This window comes from Mixophyes fleayi, chromosome 7, assembly GCF_038048845.1.
Source record: "Mixophyes fleayi isolate aMixFle1 chromosome 7, aMixFle1.hap1, whole genome shotgun sequence".
Lineage (NCBI taxonomy): Eukaryota > Metazoa > Chordata > Amphibia > Anura > Limnodynastidae > Mixophyes > Mixophyes fleayi.
The window spans coordinates 36,730,135-36,749,086 of record NC_134408.1 but is presented as its reverse complement, the minus strand read 5'-3'; the positions used below and the strand labels follow the sequence as shown (position 1 = coordinate 36,749,086).

General features: G+C 40.6%; 1 protein-coding gene across 4 annotated transcripts in view; it reads right to left on the bottom strand.

Moving 5' to 3' along the window:
* Positions 1–18,952, bottom strand: part of RSPH10B (radial spoke head 10 homolog B) — an 804,204-nt gene that overhangs the window by 12,935 nt on the left and 772,317 nt on the right. Inside the window, exons 1-15 of one of the 4 annotated variants that reach the window (XM_075179662.1) lie at positions 18,594–18,907; positions 18,159–18,419; positions 17,005–17,080; positions 16,859–16,927; positions 15,339–15,512; positions 15,144–15,229; positions 13,645–13,765; positions 10,259–10,435; positions 8,488–8,629; positions 7,986–8,110; positions 6,034–6,223; positions 5,005–5,116; positions 2,714–2,793; positions 2,476–2,624; positions 715–822 (exon numbers count right to left, since the gene is read on the bottom strand). In XM_075179662.1, coding sequence (XP_075035763.1) covers positions 715–822; positions 2,476–2,624; positions 2,714–2,793; positions 5,005–5,116; positions 6,034–6,223; positions 7,986–8,110; positions 8,488–8,629; positions 10,259–10,435; positions 13,645–13,765; positions 15,144–15,229; positions 15,339–15,512; positions 16,859–16,927; positions 17,005–17,080; positions 18,159–18,394 — 1,845 coding nt within the window. In that variant the 5' untranslated portion in view covers positions 18,395–18,419; positions 18,594–18,907. Of the gene's footprint in view, positions 1–714; positions 823–2,475; positions 2,625–2,713; positions 2,794–5,004; positions 5,117–6,033; positions 6,224–7,985; positions 8,111–8,487; positions 8,630–10,258; positions 10,436–13,644; positions 13,766–15,143; positions 15,230–15,338; positions 15,513–16,858; positions 16,928–17,004; positions 17,081–18,158; positions 18,420–18,593; positions 18,908–18,952 lie in introns of those variants that run through there. The other 3 variants (XM_075179665.1, XM_075179664.1, XM_075179663.1) reach the window with 3 other exon arrangements.

The window sequence follows — 18,952 nt, the reverse complement described above, 5'->3', positions numbered from 1 at the left end:
GAAATTGTGTCCTATGTCCATGTATTGATGCCTATGGAGGTGGCCATTTTCATGGAGACCAAGATTTAATCAAAGACTGACAGGTAAGACAACATGACTTCAGTAATGGAGAAAGAAATGTAAAAAACACTTCAGTCTAGAGATTCATTAGCGGCTTTTCTTTAACGCATAGTTGCCTACTCTCCTGGAATGTCCGGAAGAATCCCGCATTTCTGGGAGACCTTCCGGGAGAGCAGGACAACCTCCTGGTTCTGGCCCCAGCAATAGATAAGTGGGGGATTAATGACACAAATTTTGCGTCATCTTAGCCCCACTCCCTGCTGTAATTGGCCAAATTTGTGACAATCGTTTAGCGGGCGGGCCAAAATGATGTGATTCGTCAAGCCCCGCCCCTGCACGCCCACCTCCCCCGGGATCTCCCTGAAGCCAACGAGGAAAAGTTGGCAAGTATGAGATACCCACAGGGCCATACATGTTAGGATATTGGGCTGATTACCCTATATCACTGGCGATATCACAACACGTGTGTGCAGCGCTACTGTGGAGCCCTGAATCCTATTATAATTATGAGGATGTGAAGCCCATGTCTTGTCTACTGCCCAGGGCCTAAGAACAAACTTAATCTTTCACAGGATACACCCAACTATAAGTTTTAAATTAAGTTGCAGAAAAGACCCACAATAACCATATAATATTCTACACAGAACGACTCACCTCTAGCTCGAGACTGATTTCATTCCCATCCCGTACACATGGGTCGTCATCCGCTAAAATGTCCACAATCTTCGTGACACTGAGCTCATTATTTATGATTTTTAAATCCTGTGTATGGAACACAGACAATGACAGCAATTTTGATAATGCTTTTATTATACCACTCGGAACCTACTTTGGTAATATTTCATTGACTGTGGTTAACGTTCACAACAAGATACACGGGGGATGGTAATAAAAACTGTGGCACAGGTAGCTATGTCAAAAATGATGTAACCTCTGGCAAGCATCGAGGAAGGTTTTTTCTTTACTAACTTTACTCCATGGGGCAAATCTACACTAAAACCATAGCAACCAAACAGGCATCTACTTCCAATGTTTAATCTGCACTAAATAGATAACAGCTAGCTGACGACTGGTTGCCATCTTTTTAATATATATCTGCACCATTGAGTGATGCTATTCAATAAAACCCAGTGTCTAGCTGTCATTCCAGCACAGTTTAGTAAGTCAAAATAAACTCTATTTGGTTCTGGCTAAAGGGTCTATTAACAGTCACCTGTGCAGCCATTGTCATGTCCAGCTCTGTGTTACTGCTGGGCAAAGGGGACTTACCAGCGGCTTTGAATAAGTAAATAATCCTATATGATCAAGTACTCATATAGTCCTGTATAACGACCAAGTAGTTGAAACAAGAGTAATGTTGTTAGTGATAACAATTGTAAATGAAATAATATTGTTATGAAGTGCAGTGCCTGCATATTGTCTATTCCCACTGGTGTCTGGGGAATCAAATCTCTCCATAGACAACAACACCACCATCCACAATACTAGCACTGGCATCTACAAGCTTCAAGATGGCGTCACATTCCCTCAAAGAAAATGCTTACAGGTTAGAGTGTACTGGTCACCTAGCACAATGTGCCCTATGTCTCTGTGATGTCACCAGGGGCAGCCCTAGACTTATTCTTTAGGGGGGGGGGGGTGGCTGCATTGACACGCCCCCCCTTCACTCTGATTGGTTGGCCCTGGTTGGCCCACCCTCCTTTAACCCGATGATCGGACCTCTCAGATGCAATTTAATGCCCCCGATCCCCCACTCTGGATCCGCCAGTGGATGTCACTCGTTCCTAGTTAATTGGTAGGCTGAAAATTGGTTCAGCTCACAAAATGGCTGCCTCCACAGTGTGTAAGGGACAGGTACACTTAAATAGCTTTGTATTTTTTTTGTTTATAACACATCTCTCTGGAATTAAAGCATCCTTATTTTAAACAGCAGAAAACCGTATAGTTCATAACCTTTTATTTAAGCCAACAAGTAGTAATGCATTTGTATTGCTACCCAAGGCTGACATTTGTATTGCTATCCTAGGCTGACATTTGTATTGCTATCCTAGGCTAATACACATTGCAGTATGTGTTTACATTTAATAGCTTTATAGGGTTCAGCTATATATGTATATGTGTGTTTGGCATCCTACTGGTTCATTCCTGTATATGATCTGTGCTCTATGACCTCCTAACATCTTGTACAGTCTTAATGCTTTCTGCTGTTTGTACAGAAACCAATCCCCCTGACCGATTCAGTAAGAACAGCTTGTAACACTAAAAGACTTCAGCTGCCATATGTACAGCAGGCTAGCAAAACCGTCAAAGCGATGAGTAATGGACATTGGTTCTTTTTAAGAAACTCTATAGCACCCCTCTCCCCCGTCCTGCTTAGACCAAAGATAGCACAGGATACATTTATTTTATAATCACCTTCATCATCCAGATAAAATGCCTCATTGTCATGGTAGGCTCATAAGGAGGGGAAGAGTGTTTCCAGCAGTGGGTTTTGTAGACATCCCAGGACTTATCAATGTAGGACATTGCATGTTCCGTCTTCTGCACATCACCAAATAAAAACCCTATAACAAAAAATAATCAGAATAGAACCAGACAGATGCAATTCTTATAAGTCAAACCTACAGGACAAGGACGGGGACCACACACAGACCTTTAATGTGACTTGCATGGGGGGATATATTTTGTGCCATAATGTTGGAAAAGCAGTCAACAATGGAAAACTTTTTCTCTCTGCAAAATGAAAATATTGTGTTCGGTAAAATGTATAGTATGTATAAAATAGTGTGAAAATCACGCCAAACGAATGATGCGGACACAGGTTTGCTGAACCACTTTGCTGCAGATTTATTCAGGAGTGTCAGGATGGTACAGACAGCAACTCTTGTAGTTCCAGCAATTCACACAAACAAACCAAAGTATTTAAAGTTTCATGCGACTCTACTGCTAGCTAGACACACACTCCCCTCACTAGCCAACGGTCACTGGCTAGCGTCAGTTGCCCCGCCCACAAGACAGGTCCAGCTATTTAAGCTTCCTCCCCAGCACTAACTAGCTGAACCCTGAATTAATCACACCCATGTGCTCCACCTGTGATCCCATGCTCTGTGTGCAGAAATAGCCCTGTCTGCAGACTGCCAGATAACTTATTAGTCTCTCCCTTAACTGCCTGTGGAAAACTGCTCATTTTGCCACAATAGGAATAATATTACTAGAGCGGTCATTTACTGTAGATAAAATTTATGCACATGATTAGCAACTATATTTAAAATCAGAATTGTTGCACATTACCATAAACACTTCAGTATTCAGCATTAGGAACACTCTTACAGCTCACAATGAAACAAACCCTTATAATGAATACAGAGCACCTCCTGTTAGCGGTCATTCCAATATGCAGTATTAAACAAGATAACATTCAGCCTCATACCCTTACAGAGCTGCCAGCATTGCACCAGCTGCTCAGAACCTCCTCCCTTGTTGTGGCTTCTGGGTGCAGATCAGCATCTGTTTTTCTTTTGTACAGAGCATAAATCCAACACTGTTTAATAGGAATATATAAAATGTAATAGAATTGGTACATTTATACTCGCACCCCATAGAGGTGCGAGGGAAGATGAGTAGAGATTTCTACAATAATTGCCGCAATGTTCGTGTCACGATATCCGTGCGCCACATTGACGGCAATTGAATCTCCCGTAGAATTTACAATAGCAGGAGAGCATTAAACAGAAATCTCGTAAACAAAACTTCCAGCTGACACAAAATAAATGGTGAAATATCACTAGTGAGTAAACACGAGGGGTGTCCCCCAGGCTCTGAGACCATTTTGGCAGATATTAATAATACTGGGTCTGTTCACAAGTAATTACCTGTGAAATGTCAGTTTAAAGAGTTTAGGGCAGCGGTTCCCAAAGTGTGCGCCGCGGCTCCCTGGGGTGCCGCAGCGTTGTCACAGGGGTGCCGCGGCCGCCCTTGCAAAAGAAGAAGAAAAGAAAACAAAAAAAAAAAAGAACTTACCAATTCAGCGCCGGATCCTCCTCCTCACTGTTCTCACTGACTGCCAGGGCGTGACGTCATCACGTCCGACAGTGTCAGTGAGGACCAGCAGAGAGGACATCAGGGAAGAAGACAGCAGAAAATGGAGAGTGAAGGGGGACAGAGTGTGAGATGCTGAAGGGGGGGACAGAGAGAGATGCTCAAGGGGGGACAGAGTGAAATGCTGAAGGAGGGGGACAGAGTGAGATGCTCAAGGGGGAGACAGAGTGAGATGCTGAAGGGGGGGGACAGAGTGAGAGCTGATGAAGAGGGGGCAGAGTGTGAGATGGCGAAGGGGGACACAGAGTGTGAGATGGCGAAGTGAGACACAGAGTGTGAGATGGCGAAGGGGGACACAGAGTGTGAGATGGCGATGGGAGACACAGAGTGTGAGATGGCGAAGGGAGACACAGAGTGTGAGATGGCGAAGGGGGACACAGTGCATTGATGAAGGGGATACAGTATGATATGGTGAAGGGGGCAGTGATATGATGAAGGGGCACAATGTGATGGTGAATGGGGCCTAAATACATCTTACGCTATTTTGACCCAACTACTTAAAAAACGGGACTACCCGGTAATTATTATGGCTTAGGGGTGCCTTGGAAAAATTGTGGTGACCCTAAGGGTGCCTCAAACTGAAAAAGTTTGGGAACCACTGGTTTAGGGTATTTTTTTGGAAACTTGCCAGGCATGACCTCCTACCTGAATATCACCCCTGTCCTCATGGCTGTTGATGCTGGCAGGCTTGTGGGCCCTAACACACCCTTTGCCTCCAGCAGAGCAAGAGATACATATAACATATGTAAGAATGGGACAAGCCAGCCTCCTTCTCAGCTGCCCTAGGCCTGGGTGTCCCAGAAGAGGCTGCTTGTATCTTGTATGGGACAAAAAGAATGAACTTACGGGTTCTCTTTATGAGTGATGTGATACGCCAAAGAGATTATATTTGTCAAAAATGTTCGAAGCAGCATTGTAGCGAATGGAGAGTGCACCTCCTCAGGATCTGCATCATCTGCTGAAAATATAGTATATATATAAACAACATTTCTATTATCAGTATACAAGCAAAACCATTAGCATGTGAAAATACAGGCATGGAAATGTAACAGAACTCCAAAGAATGAGAAAATAAGACATGATATTAGACACACTGTAGACAAGGGGCTTGGAGTGATTCACATCAGTCTGTGGCAGCCCTGGTAAGTACCCTGCAATTAGATTGAGTTTTGTGCTTTCCAGGGTGAGATCACAATCTCTCTCCCTTTAGACACAACTAATTACACTGGGCTTGTGATAACACATTTGTGTCAATGATAGACATGTACAACCTTCTTCCACTTCTACAAGATGTCACCAGTGGAAACGCATCCACCACCTTCTTTGGTGATGTTCATAGAATTCCACCATTAACCAAGCTTACTGCCCACTCACACTAAACTTTTCCCTGTTACTTTAAATCCTCCCTCAGACCTGGAAAAACGTGTATTTTACTGAAAAATTATAGTTCTACAAAATAGTAATTATATAATAAAGTGGTGCAAAGTAAAAGGGTGCTGTTGTCTAGATCAACCAGTGAGATGTTTGCTTATATTTTGTAAACTGCATTACAAAAAATACACCCCTATAGGATGAAGGAGAAAATACAGTTAGTACCTGATTGGTTGCCATGGACAACATCACCTTTGGACCACTTTTTATAAGTGTCCCACATTGTACTTTGAATAAGTAATACTTTATAAATTGCGTTATACCAGAAATATTAGTTTACTATTCCTAATCTAGTTTTTGTGAGCAAAATATGGGCAAATATTAATGAATACCCTCTTAATATAAACACTACTCTCACATACTCTCCACTTCATCAGGAGGAAGAAGATTTTTACTTGTTAGGCTACAAAGAAAGCCAACAGACAAAATGGCTGCCTTACTCACCAGTCAGAATGCGATCCATTTCAGAAAGTGTTAGTTTATAGTGATGGAACTTGCAGTCTTTTAGAAATCTCCAAAATTGTAGTTTTGTCATCAGAAAGGCATTATCAAAACAATTCTCGTCCCCCAGGCTGCTGTATAACTTGTATGTTCTCCGTAACATTGTGAGGTTCCGAAGGACACAGTATTCTACCTAGATATCACATATAGTGAAATAATCCTTAATCGCCCATTGCCTTTATGCTGGTATTGTGGTATACAGTATTCTAATTTTCCTCAATTTACAATGGTACCCACATTCTCTCTATGGTAATATGCAACAGTAACACTTTAATATAATTTGAAGATGAATTTGAATAACTTTGCTTCCAGTCCTGTCCAGAGCAGTGAGTGAAAACAGTGAAAAATACTAATCCATGTTTAAATATAATTTACGTGTTTTAACAACTTTGAAAACATATCACTTACTTGTGCTCAGCATTTGCAGAACAACTGAATATATTTATACACATATGCTGCTGTATGATTATTTATAAAACAAGGGTTCAAAAGCAAGTCTATAATTTCCTACAGATTCATGGGAAGAGCAACTTTATATTTTACATATTTATGCTGTTGAACTAAATAAAGAGCTTTTCTGACAAAGCTTTCTTAAAGCTGCGCTGCTACTTAAAAATGTAACTACTGTCCTCCACCTCCTAGGCGTAGCCGTGTGGTGCCTCTGTTCCTCTCACAGCCTGAAAGGGAGAGGGAGATAGAGATTGCAGCCTGTGAATGGTCCTGTGCGAATGACCCCCTCAGCCGCCATTTTACACTGGTGAACTGTATTGGTTTGTTGGTGCGGTATTATAGAGGCGGCAGAGCCACTGGGAAACGTAACTAGGGGGAAGGAGCATGTTGTTAGCATTTTACAGTAGGTGGTAGTGCAGCTTTAAGAAAAATACCAATCAAAATCACTCCAATAAAAGGGTGGTGCTTGTCACTAGCACTGGGGTCATGAGTTTTATTCCAGACCATGGCCTTATCTGTGAGGAGTTTGTATGTTCTCCCCGTGTGGTGCATGGGATTCCTCCAGGTACTCTGGTTTTTTCTCCCACACTCCAAAAACATACTGGTAGGTTAATTGGCTGTTATTAAATTGACCTTAGTCTCTCAGAGTCTCTCAGTCTGTGTGTTAGGGAATTTAGACTGTAAGCTCCAATGGGGCAGGGACTGATGTGAATGAGTTCTCTGTACAGCGCTGCGGAATTAGTGGCGCTATATAAATAGCTGATGATGATGCTGTGGAGATCCTAATCCCAATGTGCTTAGACCTCAGTTCAGTGTGCTACAATATCAATTAATTGATTTATGGATTATTGATAACTAAAGATTGGATGCCCTCCAAGGTGGCTGATTTTGTTTTTTATTTATCATTATTAGAGAGTTATATGCTATTGGAAATAGGCAACAAAAAAAACAACAAACTCATGTATTAAGTAACCTTTAACTTGGCTCTGGATTTAGAAAGAAATAGATTTATGGTTTAGAGTCAGTGTAAAATACAACTGGTGACCTGGTAGGATGCATCACCACAACCAGTGGAAGGACCCCTGTCAAATTACTATGTATAGTGGAAGCTAGAGCAGGAGACAAAATCAGACATCTCTTTTGAAGTTTTCTTGATCTTTGCTATATTCAATCTTTTTCCAGTACTCTGCTACTGAGCGCCATCTACACCTGTTACGGGTAACCCAACTTGTCCACAGCCATAGAATATGATGAGCTGGGAATGACATATATATTAAGATATTTACCTTTAGTCCCTTTATACTGTATATCTACCAATTCAGAATGCATATTTAACAAAACAAGTGACACATATTATATATATATATATATATATATATATATATATATATATATATATATATATATAGATAGATAGATAGATAGATAGATATATATATTCCTACCTGTTTCAGTTGTTCCAAACGGTCATTCTCTGGAAACATGTTCAATAGTGAGGATATATCCAGCTCGATATAGGACCCCGATAAGCTTGGAATACCGGAATTAAATGTGGAGGCCCTGAGGTTTTCTGCCAAATGAACACATATAATATAATTATATATCCAATAGCACCTAGAGAGCAACACATGAAAGAAGCTGCTGGTGGCTTCTCCCCTATACCAGCAGCCTGTGCCCTGTCTGGGAGTTCCACAGGGGCATTAAAATCACTGGATGAGCGACATTATGTGACTCATTCAGTGTTTTAGGCACCCCCTCACCACTGATGCCCTAGACAACCGCCTAGGGTCGCCTACTGGTAGCACCGACGGTGTGTGGGGAGGATGATAAACAGCCTCTAGAAGAAATATATCAACACACACAGATATTTACTTAGACTAGCACACATAGTAACACTGTTATTTGATAAATGTATCTGTCTGCTGTACTTCCACTCCCGCTGCTCACCTCCCCAAGCTGGGCTCTGGGTACGTATTCCACTCAGATCTGGGGTATTCACTCTGTCATATTTAAAATCTGGATATTCGGCAATCTGATCTTCCACAAATTCACCAATATAAATCTTTCCATTCTTAAAAATAAACTTGCCCTAAAAATCAACAAAATCCATAGCATGTAAACACTGTATTAAAAGGTAAATATACAGTACATTGATTAAAAATATATCTAAAGAATATACAAAAATACACAAAATGCAAAGATATTTGGGTCCTATTAGACCAGAGCTTCTTACGCCAATCTCTGAGCGCTTTCCCCATGTATGTCAGGTAGTTAAGACCACAGGTAGAAACACAGTGTGGGAGGCAGCCTGCTGCCATAAGTGTGGGATAGTGTAACTGCGCCATTGGAACTTATAGTCTAAATTCCCTAACAGAGACAGACACACAGACTAAGGTTAATTTTGTCAGCAGCCAATTAACCTACTTGTATGTTTTTGGAGTGTGTGAGTAGGCAGAAGCACCCAGAGGAAATTCACGAAACACAGAGAGAACATACAAACGCCAGACAGACAAGGCCTTGTTCGAGAATCTAACTCATGACCCCAGTGCTGTGAGACAGAAGTGCTAACCACTGAGACACCGTACTGCCACACTGAATGGTATTTATAGATTTATAGGGTAACTATGTCTGGAACAAACCAGTGGTGGTTCCAACACAGGGTCCCTAAAAGTTCAGGAGAACTCATACCACCAGTGCTGCAATAATTCTAGTCCAAGCGTTGACAACAGGTGGAAAGTGGCGTTTAAATGGCGCTGCATCAGTTTCTAACCTATTAGTGTTACGAGCTGAGCCCCAAACGACCATGGTTTGTTGTTTACATTCAGGTCACGCCCCGGCCGTCGCCATGACTTCACTTCCAATTTGTCTCAGCCGTCAGCAGGGCTACGGCCGGGATGCTCTGTCAGTCAGCTCCGTATCCTGGCATGTAGGGGCACTTGCGCAAATATAGATAATTATTAGCCTCCTGTGGCTAATTATTGCACCAGTGCCTCTGATCCCTCATAAAACCCCTAAAATTATATTGGTCTGTTCTCCTGAGTACAAATGTACCAAATGAGAGTACTGTATTAAAGCTCTAATGAAGCTTTACATCCTGGAACAAAGACATATAGGGGTATATTTACTAAACTGCGGGTTTGAAAAAGTGGAGACGTTGCCTATAGCAACCAATCAGATTCTAACTGTCATTTTGTAGAATGTACTTAATGAATGATAACTAGAATCTGATTGGTTGGTATAGGCAACATCTCCACTATTTCAAATCCGCAGCTTGATACATTTAACCCCAGGCCTGTACTATATGCTCTGGTATGCGAAGGCAGCCCAGGGCTTGTCAAGTCAAATATTTTTAGGATTACATTTCTTACATGCACAAGCTTTCAGGCTGATCTCTTTAATTTAGCTGCCCTGACTTATGTCAAATTTCTGCTGTGCTATCGCCGCTGGATACTTTTATATTCTGAGAGTGGCTTTGGGTTATAGCACAGGACATCGAAAATAAATGACTCTGGTTGATGATAAAAAATACATGGCTAGAAAGCACAGAAGTAAATTATAACCATCACTAGTCTCCAGCATGGTTTATAGTAGTCCCAGCACCTTGCTGACGCCGATGGTCACGTGACCATGCCAGCTACTCTTTCTTCCAATCATAAGTCAACAATTGCAGAAACCATTCTAAAAATGGAATATGTAATGTTACGACGACATCACTTACCATCCCATGCTTTTTGTTGTTTTTCCACTCTCCGTCATACATTGCTCCGTTAGCATAGTAATACCGGCCTTGTCCGTGGCGCACACCATCTACAAAGTTCCCAACATATTCATTTCTTAAAGAGTATTGTGAACCAGGCACTCTCTTTAGGAACCAAGTGTGAGTCCCAAGACCATTCTGTTTGAGAGGAGACAGTTTTAGAATGCATTATACAGTATAGACTCTAGTGTTGTACTCATCTGTTATGTTCCACTGGATATGAATGGTACTATTACTGGGTTTTATGGGGGTATTTTGCTCTTGTGGCTTTAAATATTTGGCGGCATCTTGCTATCAAGTCATTATGGTAATACACCATTATTAGGATTTACTAATTTTGAGCTCTAACCTGTTTTGTGACATTTTCTATAGAGCAGTGGTCGAAATGGAAATTCAGAAGGGGCGGTACGGAGATCTAGAAATGCCGGTATGGAAAGTGTAAGTGAATGTAATTAGAAAGTTTTACAATGACAGTAGTAGGAGAAGTGGTGGTAGCACATACCACTGTATACCACCCCATTTACACCTCTGCTATAGAGAAAAAGTTTGAATCATTTTCAGAATAAAAGATGCAAAAAATTCTACTATACCATATCTAACATATTTTAAGGAAACTAATTTAGGATGTAAAAATGCCCTTTTATATTCCTTAAAAAAATTAATTTCTCTTTTGAGTTTTCTTAAGAAAATAGTCAATTTAATAAACTGTCTTGAACTCTCTTTTTTAATGTGGAGTGCTGATTCAATTGGAAACACAGACATAAATAAATAACTAAATAAAGAGCCTCATTTAGAATTGGACATGCAACAATTTTTTTGCATAACATGCGCACCAAAAATTTGTATCTAGATTTCTGCATCTCGTATACTTGCTTCCCCGTATTCCTGGAGCTGTATCTCCTACAGGCACTGGAGGACTGATGCAAAGATACGTGATGGTGATGACCATTAGCAGCACTAACTAGCTGTTTCTGATTGGCTGTTCACACACTGACCCCTCAGCTACTTCATTCATTAGTGCTGCGGCTGTATTATATCAAGTCACGGCCGTCTATTTGCATTACTTATCTGTCATTTCCATTTGGACTACTGCAGTAAAGAAGATTCCCATTGTATTTATAAAAGAGTAAATTAGGGATGTGGTGGTGTTTGTATATAATTACATTTTACATAGAAAATTCACTTACTGTATATGGTACTTCATTACTTTATATTGTGAGTGAACAGGGTAATGCAACTTGCGTATTTGCTACTAATACTGTCAAGTCGCATTTCTATGCTATTGTTAGGCATCTGTATACACGCTTGTATGACTGACATACGCCTGTATACAGTACTATTGTCTATGAGTTGGACACATATTAGGATTATTATTACGCTTTTATTTCCGCATACATTCAGTGCGCAAATGCGTCAAACTGTAAATAAGGCCCAAAGTGGAGTCTAAAAAAAGTGACTAAATAACATAATACGAGGTGGAAGAGGTAGAAAACACGGTGGTATAACATTACAGAATACGGAGTAGAACAAGGACAAGCCTACAGACAAGTTAAGGAAACATTTCCATTCCTCCATTTATAGAGAAACCTCTTTGGTTCATCATCAGTATTTGTACCTGCCCTACAACAGGTGCAAAAAAACCGCCTCCTGCATACATAGTCCCCGGCAGCGGGACAGGGGGCGTGGCCACGTCACACTGGGGGTATGATCACGTCACAATGTGGGGGTGTAGCGCTAGGCTGCCCATTAGCTATCTCCCTCCCCCCAACATACCCACCCGCAGGACAAACATTTCAACGGGCTGGAATGCAGGTGAGAGCCCTAAATTCGGGACTGTCCCGCTGAATTCGGGATGGTTGGGAGGTATGTGCCTAGCAGGCGTATATGTGTGCTTCTGCAGGTCTGTATGCCTTCACTGTACACGGCCTGCGTTTACACGCCCCTTCCCTGTCCAATCCCGCCTCTCCAGGTGCAGGGGGGCATAAGTGCCAGAATCACACCAGTCTGCATGGGCACATATGCACACACCCATGCCCACTTTCTGGGCATACACAGAGATATTTCACACAAGCAGGCCCGGCGCTCCCATTAGGTAAGGTTAGGCACTTGCCTAGGGCGCCGGGCTCTGGAGGGCGCCCTCCAGACTGAAAATTACTTTAAAACTGTGCGGCGACCGCTGACCATACCTGTCACGGCCGCCGCACAGCATTCAGATGCACGGGGGAGGGTGCAAGAGGCTATTGCTCACCACAGCCGCCTCTCTGCTCCGTCTCCTCCCCTCCACTCACTAGTGTCAGTCAGTGGAGGGGAGGAGACGGAGCAGAGAGGCGGTGGTGGTGAGGTAAGGAAACACGGGGTGAGGAGGGAGGAGGGCGCCGATTGTTGCGGGGGGGGGGGGGGGGGCTGGGGCGCCGATTTTGTAAAAATGCCTAGGGCGCCATGGAGGCTAGCACCGGCCCTGCACACAAGATACACTACACAAACTGGTGTACATCTCATTCTGCATCAGCCCCTTAGTCTATTGTTAGTTTCACCATCTGGCCTGTGACCTCCTCTAGTGTCAGCTTGTAGCATAGGAATCCTCCCATTTTAAATGACTAAGCCACAAAATTACTTTTCTTTTGTCTTTCATATGTTGTAGCAAACCAATCTGCAGCCACTGTCCCTAAGGACAGCAGCCCAGAATTCTGTACTAACTACCTTCCAACTCCTCACAAAATCATCTTCTGTTTATATCAGTCAAACAGCAATAAGGCTGCCCGTTGACCACTACAAACAAACACAATTTTGACTAAGTAAATGGTCTTTTGTATTGTTTGTATAATTTTCGGAGGACATTATGGCATGAGAGGACAGATAATGCAAATGTACTCAGCATATAAGAAGATGGGATGTGTTAAATTATAATATCAGTTATCGGTTTAGTTTTTTAACAATAGCTTAATGAGACATCCCTAGCTAGATTATTGTAGACTGCTTATGACAGAGCTGTCACATGTAGTATATGGTATTATGGAGCAGCATATTCTGTGATGTCACACAGCAGTATATTCTTAGTGCCACTGAGCATCACACGGCAGCATACAGTCTCACATAGCAGAATATTGGGTAGGGACACAGGATATCACTGGATAATACATATCTACCCCAGAGAGAAGCACATTGTGAAAATGATGAGGCAACAGGTCGGGAGGTTGGAGTGGTAACGGTAGCATTATTCACCCCTCTGCAAGTACTACACCTAGCTCCATTAAGGCTGTCAGTAAAAAATACAAATATTTATATATTTGCATGGTTAGGTACTACTGACATGAGGAAGATGGTACAAAGGACAAGTGCACTGATACCTGTATGCCATGCTCCCATTGACCCATGTATTCTTCATTGGAAGACAGCCACTTCATCCTGCCCATTCCATGGAACTTGTTATTTTGCCATTGGCCCTCGTAGATGTTGCCAGACTTAAAACTGCCAAAACAAATTAAACATATAGAAAACTACAACTACAAAAGTTGCTTTTAATTGAAGAGAAATTAATTATATTAACTCACTCACGGGGGTAAATGTATCAAGCTGCGAGTTTGAAAAAGTGGAGAAGTTGCCTATAGCAACCAGTCAGATACTAGCTGTCATTTTGTAGAATCTACTAAATAAATGACAGGTAGAATCTGATTGGTTGCTATAGGCAACATCTCCATGTTTTAAACCTGCCGGAAACTCGCAGCTTGATACATTTACTCCATAGAGTTTCATAGGCCAGTCATGCTAAATGGCCAGGTTCATGGGGTTTTTTGCATGAAAGACCATAGACTTTTCCAGAAGTTTGCTAAAAAGTAGTAATCGTGGGGAATTTCATCCATAACCTATGTGCTGCATATTTATAGGAACAACAATATACATGAAACTTCATTCAGCTACTGAGCTACCCCTACCACAGAGATCACCTGGAAACTCATCTTACTCTGAGGAGCAAGTCAGCAACTGATTGGAGGCGAGGAACATAGATGTGATTGGGGAGCAGCTGTGGTCTTTTCTCTGCATGCACCTAATAATCACAATAACATGAAAGGTGTGCCATAAGGCTGATAATTAAGATAATAACCAGTGTGTCTATTGCGTAGCTCATATATACAGGTGTATCTATTAAAGATTGTGACTCTGAAGAAACTAGTTTTCACATTTTTCATCATAACACAATTTTTTGTGGATATTTTGAACGAATTAGATATGCACATGGTTGCAATCAGAATTCTTTGAGAATATGTATTGGCATTATTGACATTATTTATGCAATTTATTGATTATAGTTTTTGACAATTGATGTTTTAATAAATTGATTTTGTATTCATATTAGTACGTGCTCCGCAATATTCACGCTGGTTATCCTAATTATCTGTCTTATGGCGCACCTTTCATGTCATAGTGATTATTAGCTTAATTTTTAGGGATTGGCACCCCCTAGATAGGGTGTGACATGAGACTGTTGATTTTGAGAAATCAGTTGTCCAACCGATCCCTGGTGTATGAGCGCACAGGAGTCAATTTTTCTGTTTGCATGCACCTGCCTTTCATTGACCAAAGTAACCAAGCGTTAATGTATGCTGCAATCTCCACTGGCACATGCAGGGCATCAATCACTCGTGAATCCTGGCCTGAAACAGTTACAGTAATTAAGGATATTTTTCCAGACAAAATTAAGCATTTTAGGCTTAATTTAAAATTATATATATATATGTATGTATGTTATAGAAATCCTAAAATGTGCAGAGAAGCAAGTGATATGTGTACCAAAGTCCTATGTACACATTTCCAGGAAGAGGACATGAGAGTAACATACTTTACCTACCGCTGCACTCCCCAACCCTCCTTGTCTTTATGTATCCATTCCCCTTCATACCATGATGTTCCTTCAGCATTGTAGAAGATGGTACCCTGCAACAATAAGTCATGGATCATAACCAAGAGCATCCATGTAGCCTGCCAAACTAACCAAGATTAATAATAACATTTTATTAATGAATAATATGTAATTACACCTTACCTTTCCATGTCTTATGCCCTTGTACCACTCTCCCACATATGAAACTTTATGATCGCTAGACATGTACATGCCAGTTCCGTGTCTGAGCGCCTTGTGCACCTGTCCTTCATAGCGACTGCCATTGAGCCATGTATATACACCAAATCCCATTGGACAGTTCATGGAAAAATCTCCCTGGAGGAAGAAGACAAGAATAACATAGAAATGAACAGCACACATCAGGGTGACTTGTTTTGTAACTCCTATTTACCATCTACTCATCTATCATAGTAGGCAACATGCCAAAAGCTGAGAACAAATATCGGATAGGAAAACCTAGTAGTGCCTTATTCTATGTACCAGACCTCTACTAGGGGACAGTTACTGCTAAAACTGTTCCTCCACTACCTCTACTCAACAGCTTCATATTGCCTCTACAGTATGTTGATGGAGAGCTGGACTGCACAATACCACTGAACATAGTCAGTAGTCTGTCTATATTGGGAGGAACTGCAGCCGACCAATCAAAGTTCTCTTTTCAATCATTAGCTTCCTGGCTCTCTGACTGCCACGGAGACCAACTGGGAAATTCTCTTGTACTGTGAATACTATGTACATAAAGTAATGATTCAGGAAGAACAGGGGAAAGATGGGACAAAGTAACCTGCAAGTTCTGTACCTCTACAGAGATTTTAAAATGGATTTAGCAATATAGGCAGCAAGGTTAGCTGTGACTCTAGTGGTATGTCTTTTCTTTCAATTGGATAACTTAGAAATGAAAGCACACAAAAAGTATACCTCATAGGAGGTGAAGACAGCAAACAGAATAAAAATCATTTGCAGAAAGGTGCTGCTCATGCTGGTCTGTAACGTTTTTCAATATACCATGAAAACATTGAACTACATATGAATGCATTAGATGGGCATTAATGCATATGAGCTTATCATGTGCTAAAATGTATTAAATTCAATGGATTTCTGCCAAGGTCATTGAAAACATGTGTCTCTATGCATGCCCAGTTTAGCAGTTGGGACATACAGACAACACTGATGTATAAATTATTACAACAGGCATAAAACTCTGACATCCTAGTACAATGTACCTAAAAAACATATTTTTTAATATAACTGGTTGCACTGACATTATATAATGTTTGTATTCTTTTCTTCCTGTACCTATATGCTTATGCTATACTGGCCAACATATAAAGACCAAAGCTGTTTATGATGTATTCTAAAGTTCTCACAATAAAATAGGCTGTTAAATGTTCAGATGGTCAAAATGGTACACTTAAAATATAAACATAGTAGTATAATATGTAGCATACAATAAAGACAAAATATCTTTAATCTGAATTCGGTAGATAGAAACACATATCTGGGGCTGGTAAAATGCTGAACCCATAAAGATGTGGAATACGGACTAAATAGGAAGACTTTATAGGGACTTAGGGACTGTAGGCCAAAAAAGGAACATTTGAAGGACATGCAGATATTCTCCATACAATTAAATTTAAATAAAAAAGAAAGCACTATATTACCTCATATGTCAGCCCGTCCGTCCAAGTGTATGTTCCTTTGCCATGCATAAACCCCTCAGAAAACATGCCCTGGAAAATAAGAATTGAATACATGGTTTTTCTAAGCAAAATACATGAAATAAACAATAATACATACAGAAACTCACTCTATAAACATTTCCATCTTTGTAATAAGCCACGCCTTCCCCTTCATATAAGTCGCTCACCAATTCCCCTTCATACCTACAAAATAAGACAAAAAGTTGTAAACATGGAAACATAAATGTACATTGTACATGTAGGAATATAGATCATACAGCTGCTATGTGTATATAGATAAGGAATGGTGTGTGTTAGACACTTGGGGCTAGATTTACTAAACTGCAGGTTTGAAAAAGTGGAGATGTTGCCTATAGCAACCAATCAGATTTTAGCTGTCATTTATTTAGTGCATTCTACAAAATGACAGCTAGCATCTGATTGGTTGCCGTAGGCAACACCTCCACTTTTTCAAACCCGCAGTTTAGTAAATATACCCCTTGGTTGCCTGAAGCACAAACTGAAATATGGCTATTCTCATTCCTTATACAAACTGTACACTTTAAAAAACAAATGTTCTAATTTTAAGTGGTATTGGATCAGCCAGCAAACTAAAAATCTACGGTTGCAGGGAAAAACATTGCCATTAAAAGAAAGTAAAAATTCCTACTTTTGCTGCTTTAGCTGCCTCATTAGAGGCACAACCCTGTGAACCTAATTATCCTGTCCCTTTTTCCTTCCAAACTGTCTATATTTTCAGGTTTGTGTGCTTATGAATGTATGATAAAAAAGTGTGTCTTCTTTAGAACAAATGTCCTCTTTTGGACACTTGAAATGTTGAAATATATGAGAATACAAAGTGGCGGAATTATTTGCTTAAAACTACAAAGAGTTTGTGGTTTGTGGTTGAAAAAGAAACAGAAAAAGTGTATTGCTTTAACTATAGTTGCACATAAAGCATGTACTTGAATAATTCTATTCTTAATATATAAACGTTATGCCCTTATTTTGGTTATCAAACCTTGCAAGATTAAATACAATTGAAATGGATTTGGCACACAAAACAATGGAAATGGAACTGTATATATGCTTGATATTCAATAAAACAAAAGAACATTATTATAAGGCAGAACACTTTACCCAGACAGTGCCTGCAAATGTGGATCAATTATGATGTTATGTAATAATAAGGAACATATTGTACAATACTACAGAATGAAATAGTATTATTGCTTGTTATTCAAAACAGAAACAATATAAATCTAATAGAAATTGCACTTACTTTTCAACAATAAGCTGAGTTAAAACTGGTTCCTCGTAGGACTCTTCGGTGGGGACCAGGACAAAAGACTCTTCCTGCTTCACAGGCTCAATATTAGGAACAGTGGTAATGGATGGAGAATTAGGTTCTTCAGTAGAGGCAACAGATACAGGGGACAACTTGGAGCTAGTATCCTCAGACATTTCCACTGTCAACTTTTCTGCCTTTTTCACATCTTTTTTCTTAATTTTTCCCATATTCAGAAACCTTAATCATCAGATGCTGAAGTAGCATAAAATAATAAATACTGTTTACAAATCGCTTAAACTACATTACTGTTAATATAAATGACATATGTAATAGCGGTAATAAATGCAGGGGCAAGGCTGCATGATATGATTAGTCAATATACAATAATGAAATATAGTGTGTGAATAAATAACTAGATTTGATTACCAAGAAATCACCTAGTGGGAAAAGTGCCCTGTTCAGCGTCCCGGAAGCGTCGCGGTCTCCTAGGCAACCTCCACCCGTGTGATCCTTCTGAGCCTATGGAGCCCGTTCCGCCATGTTGTGGTTGGCACATTTAGTTAATACTCTGTCACGGTTTTACCGTTTTTATACAAACAAGGGGATGGCTCATGGTACCATCACTGTTTAGGTTTTAATTTTATATAATAACGAGAATTATTTAATTTTTAGCGTCCTTATATTTGTTTAGTGTCTTTTGATTTCCGGATGTAGGGACGTCAACTTGCGGCCGCTCTAGCCAGCTGTGTGCGGTGTCTATGGTGAGCTGTGGAAGTTGCTGGTTA